This window comes from Ornithodoros turicata, unplaced genomic scaffold (genome assembly GCF_037126465.1).
Source record: "Ornithodoros turicata isolate Travis unplaced genomic scaffold, ASM3712646v1 Chromosome42, whole genome shotgun sequence".
Lineage (NCBI taxonomy): Eukaryota > Metazoa > Arthropoda > Arachnida > Ixodida > Argasidae > Ornithodoros > Ornithodoros turicata.
Window position 1 is genome coordinate 602,361 of NW_026999372.1, and position 24,057 is coordinate 626,417.

Consider the following 24,057-nt stretch of genomic DNA (forward strand, 5'->3'; position numbering starts at 1 on the left):
TCTTCTGCTGTCAGGGGCTACACGGGGTCGGCCGGGTGCCGCTCGGAGAGAGTTAGTTCCCGGAAACGAGGCCGGGGTGTGTTTGGAGTTGTCCCCCAGGAGAGGCCTTGGCTGGGTAGTCCACCGTGAGCGGGATGCCCTGGATACCGGCTGGCCCTGGGACACCACCGTCCAAGTGGGTACCGAGTGGTGCTGGGGCGGACCCGGATCTGGGCGATGACCTCCACGAGAGCGAGAGCGGAAGTGTGTACAGTGGGGTTCCGGAGAAATACGGCGAGACTTGTGGTGTAGACGACGTTGCATCTGCGAGAGGAGAAAAGGGAAACGGTAAGGGGGGAAGACCCCTAGCCGTGAATGCCTGAAGAGGCACTCCCTAAATGGAACATAGCAGAAAACTGTGAAACAGAAATCACACTAATGAAGCACTAGATCACTAGCACTATGCTTAGCGATAGAGATAGTGGCAGCTATGTGCGCCGCCTGCGGGGACGCAAGCCATAGCGGCTGGAGGAGGTCCGGGAACGAGATCCGGGTCTAAGTCCTGTAGGGAGGCAGGTTGCAAATCGGGCTCATCTCCCTCCGGCTCTCGGAGGTGGTAAGACTTCAGGTCCCAGATGTGTCCTCGGCCACTCTCTTCGCCCGCGTCACGACGACGACGCCTGTAAGTGAGGCCGGATGAGAACGCACTTACCTGGAAGGGGCCATCCCGCCTATCTGCTATGTTCTCCCGAGCCGTCCGAGCTGCAATGTCCAGTCGACTCCGGAGGTCCTCAGCAAACCTTGAATAAGCAAGCCGGGTATTAGGGTTTTAAAACTGAATCGTCGTCGTCGCCGCGTGTCGCTAAGCTGGGGGACTGGCTAACGCTTCCCTTATTAAAGCTTGTGTCGCACCGGCAAATTTGGATAACTGCCAATGATTATATGGAGCCGTGGTCACTCTGCAACGCAGTCCTTATAGCGATATTCGCAGTAACATTTGGGATATTGGAAGCGGGAGGCTTTTTCGACAGTGGCGGGCTCGGCGGGCGCGGGAGAGCCGAGAGGAAATGCAACACCTTCGGCAAGTGCTGTCAATTTTGCGTCATCCGGGGTCGAGGGGCCCTGGCAACGACGATGATATCCAGGACGTTCTGATGCGTCTTGCCTCTCTAAAGATGCGTGCCTGGGAACACTTTGCGGCGTTGCAGGCAGCTGAGCGCTGGTCACAGGAGTCCTGCTGCTCACGCCTTCTTCTTGGCCGCTTTTTTCGTCGCCCTCCAAATGCTGTTGCGGAGCTGGTGACCTCTGGCAGGTCTGTTCAATTTTTCGCGACCACTTCGCCGCCTTGTACGGCGCAGTCGTGCCTGCTTATGCCGAAGCGCAAAGCTTTCTGCCAACTCACAAGCACTTCGTCCTTAGCGCAGATCCGTTTACTCTGGGCGAGTATACGGCCGCCCTTAAGGCCCTGCGAACTGGAAGGTCTCCCGTCTCCAATGGTTTCCCAGCCGAATTCTATAAGGTACTCTAGCGTACGCTCTCTGGCCCGCTGACGGCGTTATTGAATGGCTGCTTGGCGGACGGCCTCCTCTGCCCGTCCATTCGAGAGGGTGTGGTACCGTTACTATGCAAAGACCCGTCTAGGAAGCGGGACCCGAATGCGTATAGGCCTGTTTCCCTACTTAATACGGACTACAAGATAGTTTCGACCGCAATTCTGCGTAGAGTTTCCTTAGTCCTGGGTCTTGTAGTTCCCCCCTGTCTGGTCTGTGCCGTTCCTGGACGGTCAATCAACTTGCACACACAGGCCGTGCGTGACGCTATCTACTGGGCGCATAGCCGTCAGCAACCCGCAGTACTGGTGTCTTTCGACCAGAATAAGGCGTTTGACAGGGTGCATCATGGGTATATGTTCCGTGTGCTGGAGGTGGCTGGCTTTCCTCCCGTAGTGGTGGACTGGATTAAGGCCCTATACAGAGATTCCTCTGCCGTTGTCGGCGTGAACGGGGGCGTTTTCGGTAGGTTCTCCATCATGACCGGTGTGCGGCAAGGCTGTGCTTTGTCCCCGGCGTTGTATGCCGTGGTGTTTAGTCCTCTCCTAGAAACCTTAGCAACCTGCCTTCGATCTGTTATGTTTCCGTTGCCGGGCTCGTGGAACCTCCCTCTTTTCGCGTATGCAGATGACCTCTCCATAATGCTCAGTAACGAGGACTCCATAGGTCGTGCTCTCGTTATTTTAAAAAGATACGGTCGAGTATCGAATGCACGAATCAACAGAGAAAAAAAGCGCTGCGCTGTTCATTAATGTCACTCCCTCCTGCCCGTCTTCATTCGGGATCCCTGTTAGGAATGAGGTGCGGATTCTTGGTATTCACTATAACAGGGCTGGGGTCTCTTCTCTTTCTTGGTTGCGTGTTCACGAGCGCAGCGTCTCGGTTCTCACGGATTCAAGGGGCCTAGTGCTCCCTATCACCTGTAGAGCTCGCCTGGCTGCGTCGTGGTTCCTGAGCAAATATTGGTATCACGGGACAGTTTGCCTTCCTCCTCGTCAGGTTTTCCTTGCAGCAATTCGTACGGCCTTTCGGTTCATCTGGGGCAACGGAGCTGAGTGGGTATCCCGTGCACGTATGTACCAGCCGAGAGAGGTTGGCGGTTTGCGCGTTCCTCACGTAAGAATCAAGTGTCTTGCGCTCGGGATAAAGGCAATTTTTGACGGCCTTAATGACCCTGGCCACCCCGCCCACGATCTCCTGCAATACTGCTTAGGTCCAGACGCACGTCTGTTTCGCACGCTTGTGCCGAATAGACCGCGCTCTGAGTTTGTGGCCTCGCACTTGAGAGAGTACGTTTTGAACGTCCGTCGCCTACGCGCATCATTCCCGTCGGAGGATTTCTTTGTCTAGTCCGTCAAGCAGTTTTATGCCGCTCTTCTGAAGCTCCTTCCGACGGCGAGGTCGGCTGTGCCTCGCCCGATCGCGTGGCGTCATATTACGGCCGGCTGGTTGGAAGCGCGCCGTGCAAGCTTGCAGTGGCGTCTTGCGCACGACGTTTTACCCCTCAGAGACAGGTTGTCCCGCTTCGGTTTGAACAGGCTTTTTTGCCCTTTCTGCCCTACCTTTGAAACGTCGGAGCACGCTTTTCTGCTCCCGGATTTTTTGTGGCACAAGGCTGAAGTGCTTTACAGCATTCCGTTCATTCGGTGGGGCACGGTCCAGTTACTGAGCTCGCTTCCAGTTCCGGTCTGCGATAGACGCCATTGTACTCCTGGCGATAGAAATCAACTACCAGGTCTGGATAGCACGCTGCATAGCTGTGCACGATGCGCACCGCCGTTGAGGTACTGAACAGGGTCACAGCGGGCATCCGTAGAGTGCTATACAGGGAGAGAGCAGTCCTTGGGGCCGTCCAGTTTGGTAAGCGGCGGCAAACATCAGCGACCCTCTTCGAAGAAACGAATGGTAGGTATGTCATCCGCTTGTAATATCCTTCGTGCTGCTGTCCCACGAGCAACTCTCCGCGAGTTTTGGTTTGTTGCGAGGTGGCATTTAGCATGTACATCAATCCCAGACCTGCCGTGAGCTCGTCTTCGGGTGTTGGCGTTGCGATGGTTGTAGACTAGTGCGTTTGTTGCGTTAAAGGGAGCCAGCCAATATGGCTGGTCTTCCACGATGATGCCAATACATATAGAATGTAATTTTGCTTGGCGTGTCCTGCCAACGCGCGACCGCCTTGGCCGCTGGGGTATTGTTGCATTTTCCACGTGTCCCTTTTGCCGCCTTCCGGAGTCTATCGACCATGTCCTCTACGAGCCTTCTGGCAAGTTATCCGCAAGGCAACTCGCGTCCGGTGCTAGGTGACTTCCGTGCCGCTCCGACCGGTCTTCGTTCGGCGGATGGCCGTATCCGCATGCTTCTGACCTCCTGCGGAGCCACGGTGCTGTGCGTGCCGTGGGACCTCGCTGTCACACGAAATCTTCGCAATGTCCCCATTCTGCCGCTTGTGCAGCGTGCCAGATGTCTCCTTCTGGCAGTGCTCGAGGAGGAGATGACGTCGAGTGTTGAAGAGCGCTTCGGTGCACGGCGGGGGGGACTGTCCTACCTTGACATGGGGGCGGCCTTGTTTTCTTCCATGACTTCTTGCCGTGAACGTTATTGTGAGTATCATTGTACATACCACTGATAATACCACATACCATTTGTAGATATCTGTCACCTGTCATCTCCTCTCGCCTGTATTTAAGCATTTGGAAGTGAGCCTAGGCCACCCACGAATTAATTTTTTCCCGCAACACTAGTGTTCCTGGAGCCTACCTCCATAGGTAGCTCTCCTGTTTGGTGACAATACACTGGACTCGACTAACCAGTGAACAGCACAAATGTTTCGCTTAGATTATGTCTCCGTTCCAGGAAGACCTTAATTTCCTCGAGGAAAGGAAAAATTCTCATAACATCCCAATTTCTCTCTCTTTCTTCAAAAGCCATAACCAGGCCACCGAACATTTCACAAATAATGGGACCCCATGTAAGAACACTGGTCATAATACCCAAATATACCTTTCTTTCGGGTCGTGCAAGCTAAGTAAGCCACATAACTGCTTTCTTTCAAAGATGAGCAACCACACTGTAAACTGAAAAAAAACAAACAAAAAAACTGCCTTTTGGGTGTATTTGTGGTGTAAATAGGGTGGAAACTTGTGTATACTCCTTTTTTACTCCCTTATTACACCTTCTCAAAAAACGAACACTCTTTGGAGGGTGTTAAATGGGTGTTAGAGCTTTCCAACACCTTCTGCACAGCCCGTTTACATCGTTTTGGTGTGAAAAAGGAGTACGAGGTAACAATGATACACATCCGCACTATTGTTGGGGATTATTTTTTGTTCATAAGTTTGAAGCAACGGGGACTTCGATCACGTTATTTTGAGATACGGCCAATTTTTCGAGACCGGTTCCCTGGATTTTCCATCTTTCGACAATCCTTGCTAGTTGCACGTTGGATGACTCAAAACCTGTACCCGTCTGTCTTTGGACGGCGAACAAAGGGAGGCCTTCTGAGGAAGATAAGGAAAAGCTCCGGGCCACTGGGGATTCTCCGCTGAACTAGTGTCTACGCTGAACGAAAGTTCTGGTGTAATGTGAAGTACCCTGTGAAAACCAAGGAGTGTCTAAAAATATAGTACTGAAGTTTCCGGGTAATAATCAGAGCGTTATGAGACGGAAATCGTGCTCCGAGACATCGTAGCGCGTCAAGTTCTTTTCATTTTATCTTCCCAGGCAGCACATGATATCGGACCGATGTCAGTGGCAAGCTGGGCATGTCAGCCCAACACAGGCCCGACAGTGCCAACTTGCAACCGACATGCATATAGAAGTTGGCAGTATCGGCATGATGTCGGTTCAAATTTTTTTATAAAACAGGTTTGATTTTCAACAAATTTGTAGTCAATAATCATCACAATGCTCATGCATAGCCGCAGGATTAAGTACACGTACCTTTGTTGCAAGTTAATATCACATGTAGATGCATTGGCTCAGTGTCGGTAAGAAGTTGGGCATGTCGTCCTGACTATGCCCGACACTGCCAACTTCCAACAGACATGTCAAGAGAAGTTGGGAGTATCGGCATGGCATCGGATCAAAGGTTTTCACAAATAAACTTTCTCTTCTGACAACTTTGTACTTGGGAGCCCTTATAATGCTCACGTATAACCGCATAACACAGTATAAGTAATAAATTGCAAGTAATGCCACTTGTGTCCATACACTGGCTCAGTGTCGGTAGCAAGTTGGGTATGTCGGCATGACTGCCCGACACTGCCAACTTGCACCCGACGTGCCCTAAGAAGTTGGCAGTATCGGCATTGTGTCGGTTCAACGATTAGCACATGTTACTGATTGGGAATCAACAACATCCATGATTAAACTCGTAAGTTACACTGCGTGAGCATTGGAGGACGTTCTGAAATTAGTGTGCAGTGCTCTTCGCAGTTAAAAAAAAAAACACACAGCGGTAAAGCGTATCTTGACACGTCTTACTGTGTCACTTGGGATACCAGAAAGTCCAATTTATCACTTTCCGAATAGAAGTTGCAACCAAATAGGTTTTCACAAATGGACGGTGTACTTTACCAGAGTAGCAAAGAAATATGAAACAATTAGCACATGTTACTGATTGAGAATCAACAACATCCATGATTAAACTCGTAAGTTACACTGCGTGAGCATTGGAGGACATTCTGAAATTAGTGTGCAGTGCTCTTCGCAGTTTTTGAAAAAAAAATACCTGGTGCATTTACACAGCGGTAAAGCGTATCTTGACACGTCTTACTGTGTCACTTGGGATGCCAGAAAGTCCAATTTATCAGTTTGCAAATAGACGTTGCAATCAAATAGGTTTTCACAAATGGACGGTGTACTTTACCAGAGTAGCAAAGAAATATGAAACAATTAGCACATGTTACTGATTGAGAATCAACATCCATGATTAAACTCGTAAGTTACACTGCGTGAGCATTGGAGGACATTCTGAAATTAGTCTGCAGTGCTCTTCGCAGTTTTTGAAAAAAAAAAATACCTGGTGCATTTACACAGCGGTAAAGCGTATCTTGACACGTCTTACTGTGTCACTTGGGATGCCAGAAAGTCCAATTTATCAGTTTGCAAATAGACGTTGCAATCAAATAGGTTTTCACAGATGGACGGTGTACTTTACCGGTTACATCCCATTTCGCCTATTCCCATTTTGCCTAACCCGGATTATCGGATTAAAGAGGCGGGAGGGCTAACAGCCGTTAGGCGAAATGGGACTGCCGTGCAATCTCATTAGGCAAAACGGGACTGTCGGCAAGTGGGCGTTACTTACACGCTCCGTCCCGACTCCCGATGGTGACGTGTGCAAGAAATGAATGTGCTCGTCGGACAACTACCTTACGTCGTCCGAAACAAAGACCCTTTACATTTACAAATATAAGGTGTAAATATAATGTACAAATACAACAAACATTTTACAAACATTTTACACGGTGACTCCTGATGGACAGCATGACGAATGAAACAAGGCTTCGAGCCATGTTCAGTGTCACCTGAGCGATGTTAAATATGGAAACTGGTGTCACTATAGTCGTGTTTAATTTAACTCTTTTTTTTTTTTTACTTTCGTGTTAGTGCCGCGAAGCTATGAGCGACGGCGAGGTGGCTATGAGCGAGATGTGGCTATTTGGAGATGAGAGGTGGCTATGAGCGACGTACTGATGAGGACAGATGGAGAGAGGACAGCAGGAAGGAGCGGGGGGATAGGGGGTTAATATGCGTCTTGGGCAGACTTCAGGGGGAACTGTGCCGGTATTCGTCTCGAAAGTCATCGGAAAACCCAGGGAAAACCTCAGACAGCACAACCGGTGGTAGGATTCGAACCCACCGCCTCCCAGTTAGCATGACACCACCGAGCGAGACGCCTTAACCAACGTTCAACCTAACTACCGTATTTTCCGGTGTATAACGCGCGCGTTATTCGGTAAAAAGGTGCTCTGAAGAGGGCCTGCGCATTATCTAACGGTGGGAGTTATACACGGAAATATTTTCCGACAGGAATTTCTTTTCTGGTCGGTGTCGTACAAATTCTAGTCTCCCCCAGGGTGTGCTCTGAATTTCTCCCAAATCACTTAGGGTCAGTTGAAAAAGCCGGCGTAGGGCGTTGGAATTAATAAAAAGTTGTGATGATACTTAAGAATGTCATTGAGCAGTCAATAATTCAGAATGGCGAACGGGACATGGTGTCGTACCTCGATGCCGTGGGACATCTAATGCATATTGAGTAGAGCTGCAAATTTGGAAGAATTTTGAAGTGCAGAAAATAAAGCTTCCCTTTCAATTAAAAAAAAAACTGTAAATGAAAACTACGTTTTCACTCTTGCACAGTCTATGTATTAGTGAACCAACAGATGAGGGAAGAAACCCTAGTGTAATATGAATTATAAATACAGACCTCATGCTTCAGTGAAACCAACAAGGTTGCATGTAAAGTTATATGAAGATCCGAAATTGACTTTTGGCAGCATGCCAGAGGACCGCCTTCTTTCTTACGTAACACGGATTAGTAGGCGAAGTGGGACTGTCTGCAGCATACATTAGGCCAAATGGGACCCCCTGCAGTTCGAGGTCGGTGAACCTGCTAAGGGATGGCGAGATAATCCGCTAAGAAGCATTAGGCAAAATGGGAATAGGCGAAATGGGAAGACACGACTTTACCAGAGTAGCAAAGAAATATGAAACAATTAGCACATGTTACTGATTGAGAATCAACATCCATGATTAAACTCGTAAGTTACACTGCGTGAGCATTGGAGGACATTCTGAAATTAGTGTGCAGTGCTCTTCGCAGTTTTTGAAAAAAAAATACCTGGTGCATTTACACAGCGGTAAAGCGTATCTTGACACGTCTTACTGTGTCACTTGGGATGCCAGAAAGTCCAATTTATCAGTTTGCGAATAGACGTTGCAATCAAATAGGTTTTCACAAATGGACGGTGTACTTTACCAGAGTAGCAAAGAAATATGAAACAATTAGCACATGTTACTGATTGAGAATCAACATCCATGATTAAACTCGTAAGTTACACTGCGTGAGCATTGGAGGACATTCTGAAATTAGTGTGCAGTGCTCTTCGCAGTTTTTGAAAAAAAAAATACCTGGTGCATTTACACAGCGGTAAAGCGTATCTTGACACGTCGTACTGTGTCACTTGGGATACCAGAAAGTCCAATTTATCAGTTTGCGAATAGAAGTTGCAATCAAATAGGTTTTCACAAATGGACGGTGTACTTTACCAGAGTAGCAAAGAAATATGAAACAATTAGCACATGTTACTGATTGAGAATCAACAACATCCATGATTAAACTCGTAAGTTACACTGCGTGAGCATTGGAGGACATTCTGAAATTAGTGTGCAGTGCTCTTCGCAGTTTTGAAAAAAAAATACCTGGTGCATTTACACAGCGGTAAAGCGTATCTTGACACGTCTTACTGTGTCACTTGGGATGCCAGAAAGTCCAATTTATCAGTTTGCGAATAGACGTTGCAATCAAATAGGTTTTCACAAGTGGACGGTGTACTTTACCAGAGTAGCAAAGAAATATGAAACAATTAGCACATGTTACTGATTGAGAATCAACATCCATGATTAAACTCGTAAGTTACACTGCGTGAGCATTGGAGGACATTCTGAAATTAGTGTGCAGTGCTCTTCGCAGTTTAAAAAAAAAATACCTGGTGCATTTACACAGCGGTAAAGCGTATCTTGACTCGTCTTACTGTGTCACTTGGGATGCCAGAAAGTCCAATTGATCAGTTTGCGAATAGACGTTGCAATCAAATAGGTTTTCACAAGTGGACGGTGTACTTTACCAGAGTAGCAAAGAAATATGAAACAATTAGCACATGTTACTGATTGAAAATCAACAACATCCATGATTAAACTCGTAAGTTACACTGCGTGAGCATTGGAGGACATTCTGAAATTAGTGTGCAGTGCTCTTCGCAGTTAAAAAAAAAATACCTGGTGCATTTACACAGCGGTAAAGCGTATCTTGACACGTCTTACTGTGTCACTTGGGATGCCAGAAAGTCCAATTGATCAGTTTGCGAATAGACGTTGCAATCAAATAGGTTTTCACAAGTGGACGGTGTACTTTACCAGAGTAGCAAAGAAATATGAAACAATTAGCACATGTTACTGATTGAGAATCAACAACATCCATGATTAAACTCGTAAGTTACACTGCGTGAGCATTGGAGGACATTCTGAAATTAGTGTGCAGTGCTCTTCGCAGTTTTTGAAAAAAAAAATACCTGGTGCATTTACACAGCGGTAAAGCGTATCTTGACACGTCGTTACTGTGTCACTCGGGATGCCAGAAAGTCCAATTTATCAGTTTGCGAATAGACGTTGCAATCAAATAGGTTTTCACAAATGGACGGTGTACTTTACCAGAGTAGCAAAGAAATATGAAACAATTAGCACATGTTACTGATTGAGAATCAACAACATCCATGATTAAACTCGTAAGTTACACTGCGTGAGCATTGGAGGACATTCTGAAATTAGTGTGCAGTGCTCTTCGCAGTTTTGAAAAAAAAAATACCTGGTGCATTTACACAGCGGTAAAGCGTATCTTGACACGTCGTACTGTGTCACTTGGGATACCAGAAAGTCCAATTTATCAGTTTGCGAATAGAAGTTGCAATCAAATAGGTTTTCACAAATGGACGGTGTACTTTACCAGAGTAGCAAAGAAATATGAAACAATTAGCACATGTTACTGATTGAGAATCAACAACATCCATGATTAAACTCGTAAGTTACACTGCGTGAGCATTGGAGGACATTCTGAAATTAGTGTGCAGTGCTCTTCGCAGTTTTGAAAAAAAAAATACCTGGTGCATTTACACAGCGGTAAAGCGTATCTTGACACGTCTTACTGTGTCACTCGGGATGCCAGAAAGTCCAATTTATCAGTTTGCGAATAGACGTTGCAATCAAATAGGTTTTCACAAATGGACGGTGTACTTTACCAGAGTAGCAAAGAAATATGAAACAATTAGCACATGTTACTGATTGAGAATCAACAACATCCATGATTAAACTCGTAAGTTACACTGCGTGAGCATTGGAGGACATTCTGAAATTAGTGTGCAGTGCTCTTCGCAGTTTTGAAAAAAAAAATACCTGGTGCATTTACACAGCGGTAAAGCGTATCTTGACACGTCGTACTGTGTCACTTGGGATACCAGAAAGTCCAATTTATCAGTTTGCGAATAGACGTTGCAATCAAATAGGTTTTCACAAATGGACGGTGTACTTTACCAGAGTAGCAAAGAAATATGAAACAATTAGCACATGTTACTGATTGAGAATCAACAACATCCATGATTAAACTCGTAAGTTACACTGCGTGAGCATTGGAGGACATTCTGAAATTAGTGTGCAGTGCTCTTCGCAGTTTTTGAAAAAAAAAATACCTGGTGCATTTACACAGCGGTAAAGCGTATCTTGACACGTGTTACTGTGTCACTCGGGATGCCAGAAAGTCCAATTTATCAGTTTGCGAATAGACGTTGCAATCAAATAGGTTTTCACAAATGGACGGTGTACTTTACCAGAGTAGCAAAGAAATATGAAACAATTAGCACATGTTACTGATTGAGAATCAACAACATCCATGATTAAACTCGTAAGTTACACTGCGTGAGCATTGGAGGACATTCTGAAATTAGTGTGCAGTGCTCTTCGCAGTTTTTGAAAAAAAAATACCTGGTGCATTTACACAGCGGTAAAGCGTATCTTGACACGTCGTACTGTGTCACTTGGGATACCAGAAAGTCCAATTTATCAGTTTGCGAATAGAAGTTGCAATCAAATAGGTTTTCACAAATGGACGGTGTACTTTACCAGAGTAGCAAAGAAATATGAAACAATTAGCACATGTTACAGATTGAGAATCAACAACATCCATGATTAAACTTGTAAGTTACACTGCATGAGCATTGGAGGACATTCTGAAATTAGTGTGCAGTGCTCTTCGCAGTTTAAAAAAAAAATACCTGGTGCATTTACACAGCGGTAAAGCGTATCTTGACACGTCTTACTGTGTCACTTGGGATGCCAGAAAGTCCAATTGATCAGTTTGCGAATAGACGTTGCAATCAAATAGGTTTTCACAAGTGGACGGTGTACTTTACCAGAGTAGCAAAGAAATATGAAACAATTAGCACATGTTACTGATTGAGAATCAACATCCATGATTAAACTCGTAAGTTACACTGCGTGAGCATTGGAGGACATTCTGAAATTAGTGTGCAGTGCTCTTCGCAGTTTTGAAAAAAAAAATACCTGGTGCATTTACACAGCGGTAAAGCGTATCTTGACACGTCTTACTGTGTCACTTGGGATGCCAGAAAGTCCAATTTATCAGTTTGCGAATAGACGTTGCAATCAAATAGGTTTTCACAAGTGGACGGTGTACTTTACCAGAGTAGCAAAGAAATATGAAACAATTAGCACATGTTACTGATTGAGAATCAACATCCATGATTAAACTCGTAAGTTACACTGCGTGAGCATTGGAGGACATTCTGAAATTAGTGTGCAGTGCTCTTCGCAGTTTAAAAAAAAAATACCTGGTGCATTTACACAGCGGTAAAGCGTATCTTGACACGTCTTACTGTGTCACTCGGGATGCCAGAAAGTCCAATTTATCAGTTTGCGAATAGACGTTGCAATCAAATAGGTTTTCACAAGTGGACGGTGTACTTTACCAGAGTAGCAAAGAAATATGAAACAATTAGCACATGTTACTGATTGAGAATCAACATCCATGATTAAACTCGTAAGTTACACTGCGTGAGCATTGGAGGACATTCTGAAATTAGTGTGCAGTGCTCTTCGCAGTTTTTGAAAAAAAAATACCTGGTGCATTTACACAGCGGTAAAGCGTATCTTGACACGTCTTACTGTGTCACTCGGGATGCCAGAAAGTCCAATTTATCAGTTTGCGAATAGACGTTGCAATCAAATAGGTTTTCACAAGTGGACGGTGTACTTTACCAGAGTAGCAAAGAAATATGAAACAATTAGCACATGTTACTGATTGAGAATCAACAACATCCATGATTAAACTCGTAAGTTACACTGCGTGAGCATTGGAGGACATTCTGAAATTAGTGTGCAGTGCTCTTCGCAGTTTTTGAAAAAAAAAATACCTGGTGCATTTACACAGCGGTAAAGCGTATCTTGACACGTCGTACTGTGTCACTTGGGATACCAGAAAGTCCAATTTATCAGTTTGCGAATAGACGTTGCAATCAAATAGGTTTTCACAAGTGGACGGTGTACTTTACCAGAGTAGCAAAGAAATATGAAACAATTAGCACATGTTACTGATTGAGAATCAACATCCATGATTAAACTCGTAAGTTACACTGCGTGAGCATTGGAGGACATTCTGAAATTAGTGTGCAGTGCTCTTCGCAGTTTTAAAAAAAAATACCTGGTGCATTTACACAGCGGTAAAGCGTATCTTGACACGTCTTACTGTGTCACTTGGGATGCCAGAAAGTCCAATTGATCAGTTTGCGAATAGACGTTGCAATCAAATAGGTTTTCACAAGTGGACGGTGTACTTTACCAGAGTAGCAAAGAAATATGAAACAATTAGCACATGTTACTGATTGAGAATCAACATCCATGATTAAACTCGTAAGTTACACTGCGTGAGCATTGGAGGACATTCTGAAATTAGTGTGCAGTGCTCTTCGCAGTTTTTGAAAAAAAAAATACCTGGTGCATTTACACAGCGGTAAAGCGTATCTTGACACGTCTTACTGTGTCACTCGGGATGCCAGAAAGTCCAATTTATCAGTTTGCGAATAGACGTTGCAATCAAATAGGTTTTCACAAATGGACGGTGTACTTTACCAGAGTAGCAAAGAAATATGAAACAATTAGCACATGTTACTGATTGAGAATCAACATCCATGATTAAACTCGTAAGTTACACTGCGTGAGCATTGGAGGACATTCTGAAATTAGTGTGCAGTGCTCTTCGCAGTTTTTGAAAAAAAAATACCTGGTGCATTTACACAGCGGTAAAGCGTATCTTGACACGTCTTACTGTGTCACTCGGGATGCCAGAAAGTCCAATTTATCAGTTTGCGAAAAGACGTTGCAATCAAATAGGTTTTCACAAGTGGACGGTGTACTTTACCAGAGTAGCAAAGAAATATGAAACAATTAGCACATGTTACTGATTGAGAATCAACATCCATGATTAAACTCGTAAGTTACACTGCGTGAGCATTGGAGGACATTCTGAAATTAGTGTGCAGTGCTCTTCGCAGTTTTTGAAAAAAAAAATACCTCGTGCATTTACACAGCGGTAAAGCGTGTCTTGACACGTCTTACTGTGTCACTCGGGATGCCAGAAAGTCCAATTTATCAGTTTGCGAATAGACGTTGCAATCAAATAGGTTTTCACAAATGGACGGTGTACTTTACCAGAGTAGCAAAGAAATATGAAACAATTAGCACATGTTACTGATTGAGAATCAACAACATCCATGATTAAACTCGTAAGTTACACTGCGTGAGCATTGGAGGACATTCTGAAATTAGTGTGCAGTGCTCTTCGCAGTTTTTGAAAAAAAAATACCTGGTGCATTTACACAGCGGTAAAGCGTATCTTGACACGTCTTACTGTGTCACTCGGGATGCCAGAAAGTCCAATTTATCAGTTTGCGAATAGACGTTGCAATCAAATAGGTTTTCACAAATGGACGGTGTACTTTACCAGAGTAGCAAAGAAATATGAAACAATTAGCACATGTTACTGATTGAGAATCAACAACATCCATGATTAAACTCGTAAGTTACACTGCGTGAGCATTGGAGGACATTCTGAAATTAGTGTGCAGTGCTCTTCGCAGTTTTAAAAAAAAATACCTGGTGCATTTACACAGCGGTAAAGCGTATCTTGACACGTCTTACTGTGTCACTTGGGATGCCAGAAAGTCCAATTGATCAGTTTGCGAATAGACGTTGCAATCAAATAGGTTTTCACAAGTGGACGGTGTACTTTACCAGAGTAGCAAAGAAATATGAAACAATTAGCACATGTTACTGATTGAGAATCAACATCCATGATTAAACTCGTAAGTTACACTGCGTGAGCATTGGAGGACATTCTGAAATTAGTGTGCAGTGCTCTTCGCAGTTTTTGAAAAAAAAATACCTGGTGCATTTACACAGCGGTAAAGCGTATCTTGACACGTCTTACTGTGTCACTCGGGATGCCAGAAAGTCCAATTTATCAGTTTGCGAATAGACGTTGCAATCAAATACGTTTTCACAAATGGACGGTGTACTTTACCAGAGTAGCAAAGAAATATGAAACAATTAGCACATTAAACATTAGCACGATTGAGAATGAACAACATTCATGATCAAATAGTTGTATCTATAGGACCACAAAGAATTGCTCCAAGTTCATGTAAAACATGAGTTTGAAAAACTGTAATAGTTTTATTTGTAATGTATGATGTCATTTGTCTGCCGCATCTGCTTGCCTCCTTGCAGTCATGCAGTGTGGCCATGAGAAGGGCCTTTTGATGGTTTGAGTGATCTTGTGAGTGATATAGCATGTCCTAGTGGACTTTCTTCTGGTGGAGCAGTGGTAGAACGACATATCCGCACTTGTACTGTAATAGCACACACTGTCTGCTTTTGGTTACGGCACTGAGCTGGATTGTTCTTTCACTGCGGTTGTTTACATTATCAACACGAAAAATGTCCAGCAACGATGACTGCAGTGGGTTGACAAAAAAGTCTCTTTCGTTTGAGAAAACGCTGACCCGAACATGTGCAGCACGTACCTCATTCACACGCACAACTGTGTTAGAGTTCAGAATGTACGCGAAACCAAACTTGACATCGCTTCCTACACTTCTCTGTGCAACAGGTGTTGCAGTGTGCTTGATTTCTGAAATTCTTCGACTCAGCTGATGCAAGGGGCTGCTTGTAGTCCGTAGCAATTGCTTGAGCTTCCCCAGGTAGGACTCAAAAGGAAATGCACTAAATGAGTCCAGGGGGCCATGACGAAAACTGTCTTGTGCAAGGTGGATGAGTGAATGCACATTGTACACAAGCTGTGACACCCCATACAGCTCTCCCATCTCCCGAACAAAGAACCGCAAGAGTTTGTTTGCATACTCATTGTGTGTCCTGTAAAGGTTCGGCGACACAAGGATTCGTGCAGCTACGTGGAGCAGAAGGAAACGGTTGTACAGCTTGTCGGGTAACAAATGTTTCAGGGCAACTGGTCCAGTGTACAATAAAAATGTCCGAAATTCTGTGGCTTTCCACCTTTCTAACTCGTCAGTGCCTCTCGGCTTCCTTTGAAATGAAGGCGGAAAGTCCTTACGGTAAGAGTTCAACCTTTCGCTCAGAGTCTGCTGCTGTTCAGTTGTTAACTTCCCTCTTCCATATTTTCCTCCCGTCCAAATATGTAGCAGCCTCCTCATGACACCTAGGCAAAGAAGGTGCATGTAGTCCAATGGAAAGATGGAAATCATGTCAATATCCAATTCAACAAAGGGAGATTGTCCCTTATGGTGACTCTGGCAGGTCTGTGCACGGAAACTTTCATCACTGTGCAAGGCAGCATCAAAGTCCAAGAACACCATTCTGCTTTCTTGATGAACTCCTTTTTGTGAGCACCTTTCGCAGCCATAGTACCCGCTGTGGCCCTTGATGCGCTTCAGGTAGCTTCGTGCTACAGCATCACAAATTATGGCTGTGAGGTTTACGGTCACATGCCTTCTTTTGACAGGTATACCATGTGCGGTAAGGTCCTTGACCTCTTCCAGAAATGGTTCTAAGAATGAGTTCAAATCAGGTGGCTTTCCTTCACCACAGTACACACTCACCAAAAATGGCTCCCGCGCCCCATGGTTCGTCACCATGCAAAGAATTGGCCAAAAACACGTTGACGAATTCTTGTACAATGGAAGACCATCAATGTTCACTTGGAGGCTGATCTCACTGGGTGGCATGCCCAATTGCAGAGACTCCAATATCCCAGCCTTCAATCCAAAGTGGACAAATGTCCCGTCCTGTTCCACTGGGGCTTTCCTCTGTGTCCCTAAAACTGTTCTAGCGTCCTTTGGAACATCGTGGCCGCAGGATCTAAGGAGTGCGGCAATGTCATTGATGCATGAATGAGTTAGATTGTGCTTAAGAGAAAGCCTGGCCAGTTGTACCACGAGATCGTTTCCGGAATTTTCCCGATAAAGATCATTTTCGTCTTGTGATTCCTCAACTTCCAATTCATCATTTGTCTCTTCCCACGATAGATCAGATGCTGTTTCATCAGCCATGAAATGTGGTGTAGTGTGTTCGTCGTCAGCAGTGAAGCATTCACCGCGTTCATCTTGAGGAAGGGGTACAACGTCCAGAGAAGCTGTCGTGTTCGAGGGGTGTAAATACTGCGTGTCAGTGTTCACTATTTCGTTGACAATGTTCTCAAATTCCTTTCGCAGTTCACGATAACGTCTCCATCTCGACATGGTGCAGCGGAGACCTTCGCTGGCACAAACACGGCAGCTCAAAAGAACAGACAAACCCAATCTGGATTAAAACAACTTCGGTTTTTGCGTGACAGGGAAACGAAAACAAAACGCAATTGAGAGGAAAAAGAAAGCACAAGGCAGAAGCGCAGCAACGATGCAAACCAAACCGAAGGAGAAATACCAGAACCAGATACAAAGCAAGGTTGTTGCGAAAACTTTAAAACCCGACGCAGACATAGAAATTGCGAAACGATCAACGTTTAGAATTTTTGTTCTTTTCTTACAGTTTGGTCATTTTATTTGTTAAGGAAATGGTCAGGTAGACTTTTTAGGTGCCATCAATTTCATCATCATGTTGTTTCCGGTTCCTCCTGCTACTTCCGGTTTTCCTTTGCTGCCCGCGTCTTTTGTTTGATTCGGAAGTCACATGTGGATTTCCAGTTTGGTTTGGGTCAGTGACAGATAGTGCTCGCTTGTGTTGAAGTTTTCGGTCCCTCTCTTTTGCAGTTTGGTAATCTACTGTCGTCCTACCTGCTTCCCTTTTCCGTCTGTTGAATTTCTGTTTCTCTGGTGTTCCATTTTTGTTACACCCTAGTGAAGTGTGAGAGTGGTGTGTTGGTCGTGATGGCACCTACGGCGCCTACAGCATCGAAGCAGAAAGCCGAAGGGAACACAAGGTGAGCTTCAGAAAACATTTTCGTCCCAATTGCGTTAGGTTCAGCCAGTTTTAGATTTTTTGCTCTAACAGTTCATCCGTGGCGTACCTATCTATCTTTCATAACCGTTCCTTTTCTTTCCCTCCGCATTTCAGCAAGCGGTACACAGTCGTAAAATTTGAAAACGACACTGTCGAGTTTGTGCCGACGAAATGGATTGTTGCAGGGAGGCTATGCCTTTGGCCGAAGAACACTCCGAATTCGAGGATCGCGGTGATGGTCAAAGAACGTTGGGACCCCGAAGTGGACTGGGATTTGTGCTCTTGTGTGCGCATGGCGTCCTTCAGTAAGTTGAATGATTGCTTTTGCAGTTGTTGCCAAAATGTGAAGTAGTGAGGAATATTCGTAGTTATTGTGCCTTTCATGTTATTCTTTGCATCAGACAGCTACAAGAGGGCAAAAAAGAATGCTCGGGACGCTGAGTATACTTCACATCTGGAATCCGACTCAAGTGAGGGAGAAGACAACGGAGCTGGCACTGATATCCTTAAACCGACGGGTACGCTAGTCGATGGCAGTGTAGTGTTGTATTAAATGCCTGTTTTCTTTGCAGGAGAGTTGCAGAGAGCAATGAAGAGGATAACTCTTCCATCACCACGTAAGCTGCAGTTTTCTTGATTTAGGTGCCTCACAAATCATAATACCACTATTTTGGTTGCACAGCTAGTGACATTGGAAGTGCACCTCATAGTCCTGCTGGTAAGTAATCAAATGTAAATAAATATTTAAAGAGGTCAGCATCTAGTTAAATCAAGAGTAATGGGTATATCACCAATGTGCACACACACGAAAAGAGTGGAGAACGTGCAACAACAAGTAGTCACTTAATCTGCACTGGTTTGAACACTTAGGTTCTGCAGAGCCCTCACCACCAGCTAGCAGTGGGAGCAGAGGGTATGGTTTTTCGTCATCACAATGTAAGTCTCATGTGACAACCAAACTACCTGGATGTCAGCTCCGAAACAATTTTTGTTCAATGTGCTCATTTCTTATCAGGCTCGGCATCTGCAGAAAGTGAAAATGGAAGTCGTGTGTCAACAGAAGGTGCCGAAGTAGGTCTCACAGGTGAGTTATTGTTTAGTTTCCGCGGCCTTATGAGGACACATGGGTGTGTGGAGGCTATAAATGGCTATGTGTGAAAATAAGCCAGTTCAGTGTACAGGGTGTTTCATGAAAATCCCCTGGCTAAATAATTTGTAGCAGGTGGCGCTATCGAAGAAATTTCTTTGTGGTAAAGATCCTTGGGACATTGACCATGAATTGAGTAGTGAGTGGCTGATTTGGATACACTCACTAATTAAACATCGTAACTTTTACTTGCAACGCTTTCGGAACCTCTGTTCTACACATCAAGACCTTCAGCAAAAAATATTGCAAGAAAAAAAAAACGCATCAACACTTAGTGATTTTTTCGAGTAATTAATCAGTTTCGGTTTACGTATTTCTTGCACGGAGCAGTACACTAATGCACTCTTTGGATCAGCTATCCGGCTGTCAATTTCGTGTTCATTCACCTGGCTGACACACGGGGGTGACAGAGGATTAGGAACAGCTGCAAGAGATGCTTTGATACTCCTTCTCAAGGCGACTGAGACACAGCACAGCCGGTTCTGTCGTTCCGTAGGTGAGATAGCGTGCTGTTATCATGGATGATGACGAATGCGCCGCGAACGCTGTGAACCAGTTTGTACACACAATTGATGGTGTGTCAACTAGGCGGATGAACACAACATTGACATCCGGATAGCTGATCCAAAGAGCTCATTGGTGCACTGGTCCGCACAAGCAATATGTAAACGGAAACCAATTACTCGAAAAAATCACTAAATGTTGATGCGGTTTTTTTCTTGCAATATTTTTCACTGAAGGTCCCGATGCGTAAAACAGAGGTACCGTAAGTGTGGGAAGTAAAAGTTCAGATGTTTATCTAATTAGTGAGTGTATGCAAATGAGCCGCTCACTATTGAATTCATACACTGAATTCATGGTCGATGTCCCAAGGATATTTACAAAAATAAATTTCTTTGATGGCGCCACCTATTCACGAATTATTCATCCGAGGGATTTTCGTGAAACACCCTGTACAGTACCATGAGAAAGACAGAGCCACGGACCCAGAAGGTGACACATGCACATGTTCTCAGTGTCCGTGTCTCTGTATTCTTCATGGATCTACACCAGGTGGCCTGCATCCTTTTCCTGGTTTGAGTTACAGGGCACCTGAATGTGTTAGCATCTATTGTGGTCACCTATACTTGCATCATGCTTAAGTACATGCCTTGTATTTCAGCGTACGAGAAAAAAACTCTCAAGATGCAGGTCGAGATCAAAGCAGCATTGCGTGATATCTCGTCCAGGATGGCTGTCCTCGAGGCACGGTGTGGATCAGCACCACTGGGAGAACCCTCTGATGTCCTGGAGGAATTCCTCCAAGAGCCACTTTCGAATATGCAAGAATGGGAAGCTTTGGAAGAGCAACTCCAGGACTGTCCCGCAAGGAAAAACCTTGTAAGTGTAACGTAGCATGTGGGTGTACGGAGGCGTGTGTATTGACACAACGCGTCTAAGTGATCAGCTTCATTGTATTCGGGAGTTTCATGACCAGAAAGTGTATTGTGTCACCATGCATATACTAAGTGCAATGCTGAAATGTCTGCTGGAATGTCTGCCACAGATGTTGACTTCTTAGTATCACGTCGAGTTGACTTGCGGTAAACTTTGAATAAAACGACATTTTGAAAGAAGCGATTTCCTTCTAACAAGGGTTTTTGGTTCAGGCTAGCTGTTGCAAATAACAATCCTTGTAGGCTGTGCAATACCTTTCTCTGAGGGACCATATTAGTTACCAAAGCTCTTCTTATTCTCACTAGGTTGATCGGATTGCAGTCCTTGGAGGTGGCTCACTAAACGACGCAGTACGTTTAGTTATGGAAGCGTGCACTAGGAAAGCATTACAGAAGCAGATAACTGTAGAAGGCCGGAATGGCAAGAAAGCATTTAAAGGCACACGACTCTTCTCTTGTGTCCTGAGTAAGTACCTGGTTGAATTTCTTCTGTCAGTTCTTGCAAGATCATTACACCTTGACCAAGGCAGAGATAATTATTTCAGCATGATACTGAGAGTAAATGTAAGCATTGCTGATTTTGTGAAACCTAGTGTAAATTGCTGTCTCATGGAAGATACATCTAGTGCCTTCGTCTGCTTACGAGTAACGTAATAAAGGAATCCTAAATGCAGTATCTTGCAATCTATGGTGAAATAAATCTACATCAGTTGGCGAAAACTAAGAAAGGATACACAAAACTTAAGCATGTGAGATTGGTTAGGTACATCATATTGTCTGAAAAGTTTTCATTTGTACTCTCTACTCTCTAAAAGGTGCCGTCCACAAGCGAATGGACATCCTGAAGATCCCGGTCACAGATAAAGAAGTTATAGCTCGGATCAGCAGGTACTTGGCTTGTGCTGGTGACTGTGAAGGCGGTCGGAAAGAAAGGAGTTCCAAACAATAAAAGTCCTTTCGAAATAACTTTCTGTTACCTCTTTTTGTAATTCAAAAACACCGTATACAAAACACGAATAGCAAAATAAAATCGGTGTGACATCGGCTACACTGCGGCAGACCACATCGGCATCATGTCGTAGCGTGACATCGGCCCGACTCCGGGGGACGTTGCAAAATGTATGTTGGGCCGATATCAGAGGTGTCGGCAAAATCACATTGGACCGATGTTGGCCCGACATCGTAGTACCGTACATCGTAGTACAATAGTACCTCCTTGTGGCCTAGGTGGAGCACGCTTCACTGTGCGTCATGTCCAGTAATTTCTTCTCCAATCGTATCTCTTTGGCAGTGAGCCACAACGTAAGCAGTCTTCAAGCGTTCTTTCACCAGGAAGAACAGCTTACAGCTCTGCAGCCATCAGAATATCTGCATGCAATAGGGGGCTGCAATCTAGCCCTATAGGTGCCAACGTTTTAAATGGTACTGCAAACACAGTCATGGTACCCTTTATCACGGCACAAAGCAATTATGTCAAAGTCATGCTTGTGGAGGCAAAGCCATGCTTGCCAAAGCCAAAGAGGCAAAGTGATGCTTATGGAGGGTTTTATTATGCCCTGCTGCTCAGTGTATGGCTTATGTTTTTAGCTGGACCAAACAAATAAAAAATCAGAGGAAAGAAATATGCCACTTTCAGTTGCCATCGACGAAGCAAGTCAATAATGGTCGTTCTTATTCACTCTGCTATGTGATTGTGTTCATGTTAATTCACCTGTTTGGTACTATGGTACCAGATAGCTTCCTTGTAGTGTAACATATATGTGACCGCATGGAGGACAAAGAGTAGGAGTTAGCTAATCTGGCGTAGGAGCTCTCACACTGGCATAGCTGGTCAAGAAGAAAATGTGGGCCATACATCACATAAAACACAAATACCAGTATATTTTCAGCAACCACTGGTTAAGTTCTAGTAGGTGCGGTGCACATAGCGTGTCCATGGACTGATTTTTTTATTCTTAGAGGAACCATATTTTTGCAGTTATAAGGGATGACATGTTCAACATCCGAAGTGGATGTACAAATTAGGTCTTGTTAATTAGGCATTGTTTAATTATTTGAAATAGAAGGTCGGTGCAGCTATAGTTTTGAAAAGTATGCTCGTGACCATTTAGTGTGAGGACATGGCTCCGAAACAATGGTTGTGTGAGAGTATGTCTCGGAGCGTTCTTTTTGCCTTTCTACTTGAATGTGAGGAAGAAACACCGCTGCAGAACTGCAAGTAGCATATTTAATGTAATGTCGTGCAGGATGCAAGTTTTACAGCAATTTGATATTTCAGCACAATATTTATAAGCTCTAAGAATAGGTGCAAGGGCATGATACAATGAAGTAGCTGGTACCGTAAATTTGAGACCTCTTCTTGGCGAGGGTGCTTGGCAAAAAGACTGACCTGCTAATAAACGTACTTGGGGATTTCTGAATGTGAAGATCATAGGAGAGAAAGGAAGGCAAACACATACATGCCATTCATTTCTCGCACTTCTGATTTCAGTTACTTATTGCGCTTGGTTTTCTTCAGTTCCGACATTTGATAACCAGAATTTGCAGTGTATATCCACGCGAATAAAAAATATGAAAAATTTCATGGTTTTTAAAACCCTGAAAATGGCAATTCTTCGATTCCATGGTATTTAAAGACAAGTGAAAACAAAAGCTTGAAGTATTATGTCTAGATACATCTTTTGCAGCTCTTGCGTGGCAAATCGTTTGTCTAGGAAGGTGCGCGAATCAATGTGGATGTTCCTGAAATTAGAATCTTATTCCGTTACACTTTGAGATTACCGTATGCTGGTTAAAAAAAAAATTAGGGCACCTCTGCTGACTCAAGTTATTCATCCGAGAGAGAATAGTTTTTTTCTTGCAAACAAACAAACAATTTCTTCACATTCATATGCAGCTTATTTGCAGAAATGCATTTCGGGAGTCTGTCCAGTACCTGTTCCCTGCGTTTATCAGAACGTAGGCTCACAAGGAAAACCACAGGCAGGTTCCGATTTCACGGTTCTGCGGTTCTGAGGCTGGAGCACACACAAACACAACACATCCACACGGTATCGGAATCAGGCTTTTTCGTCGATCGTCACTTTTCAACTCTACGATTTCACAACCAAGGCAGCCCTGCAGGAGGATGGCGATGTTCGCGACAATGTTCATAATATAGCAGGTGTCCACCATAGCTGAAACCAACACCGGGGACTCATTTGGTGACACGACACGAATTCAGAGTTCGACATACTCAAATTTGACAGGCGAGCAGCAGAACAAATCATTAACTGCAGTGTCAACAGAATCCTGATAGCCGGCGGAGAATACAGTAAACGATTCGTCCCATGATTCGTCCAGACTCTCGTTCCCAGCCCTCCGGAAAAACCCTCGTCCTCCGGGGAACTATATTGAGATGCGGGAGCGAAAAGCCTTCGCTGCTGTGAGGCTGTCGTGCCTGTCGACCAATCAGAGACGATTTATTTTGAAAGTTTGAATCTGAAGCGTTTGTATCGCAAACGTTGATTTTTACGGCTTTATCTTTACGCCGTGGATTTTTTCGTGATTTATTTCGACGAGTTTATTCTCGAAGTTTATTTTGCGAAGTGTATACCAGAGTGATCCCGTAACAGTCAATACCGTACATGTCGGCGTCTTTGTTTAATCAGTTTATAGATGCGTCAGTAGACGCTTCCTTGTT

General features: G+C 44.5%; 2 protein-coding genes across 2 annotated transcripts; one reads left to right on the forward strand and one right to left on the reverse strand.

The window, feature by feature from the left end:
- Window positions 1-14,999: 14,999 nt before the first annotated feature.
- Window positions 15,000-17,291, reverse strand: LOC135374080 (uncharacterized). The gene has a single exon (XM_064607078.1). It carries the CDS (start codon window positions 17,090-17,092, stop codon window positions 15,173-15,175), a length of 1,920 nt encoding a protein of 639 aa, XP_064463148.1. The 5' UTR covers window positions 17,093-17,291; the 3' UTR covers window positions 15,000-15,172.
- LOC135374073 (uncharacterized) lies at window positions 16,127-21,324 on the forward strand. The gene is made up of 10 exons (XM_064607074.1): window positions 16,127-17,772; window positions 17,907-18,097; window positions 18,194-18,310; window positions 18,365-18,409; window positions 18,475-18,510; window positions 18,663-18,728; window positions 18,808-18,876; window positions 20,102-20,319; window positions 20,682-20,841; window positions 21,191-21,324. Exons 1-10 carry the CDS (start codon window positions 17,720-17,722, stop codon window positions 21,322-21,324), a joined length of 1,089 nt encoding a protein of 362 aa, XP_064463144.1. The 5' UTR covers window positions 16,127-17,719.
- Window positions 21,325-24,057: the final 2,733 nt, after the last annotated feature.

Coding starts and splice junctions, on each gene's coding strand:
- LOC135374080 (XM_064607078.1), bottom strand. CDS start 17,092: ATGTCGAGATGGAGACGTTATCGTGAACTGCGAAAGGAATTTGAGAAC.
- LOC135374073 (XM_064607074.1), top strand. CDS start 17,720: ATGGCACCTACGGCGCCTACAGCATCGAAGCAGAAAGCCGAAGGGAAC. Junction 18,311..18,364: donor TGATATCCTTAAACCGACGG/GTACGCTAGTCG, acceptor TTTTCTTTGCAG/GAGAGTTGCAGAGAGCAATG. Junction 20,842..21,190: donor ACTCTTCTCTTGTGTCCTGA/GTAAGTACCTGG, acceptor ACTCTCTAAAAG/GTGCCGTCCACAAGCGAATG.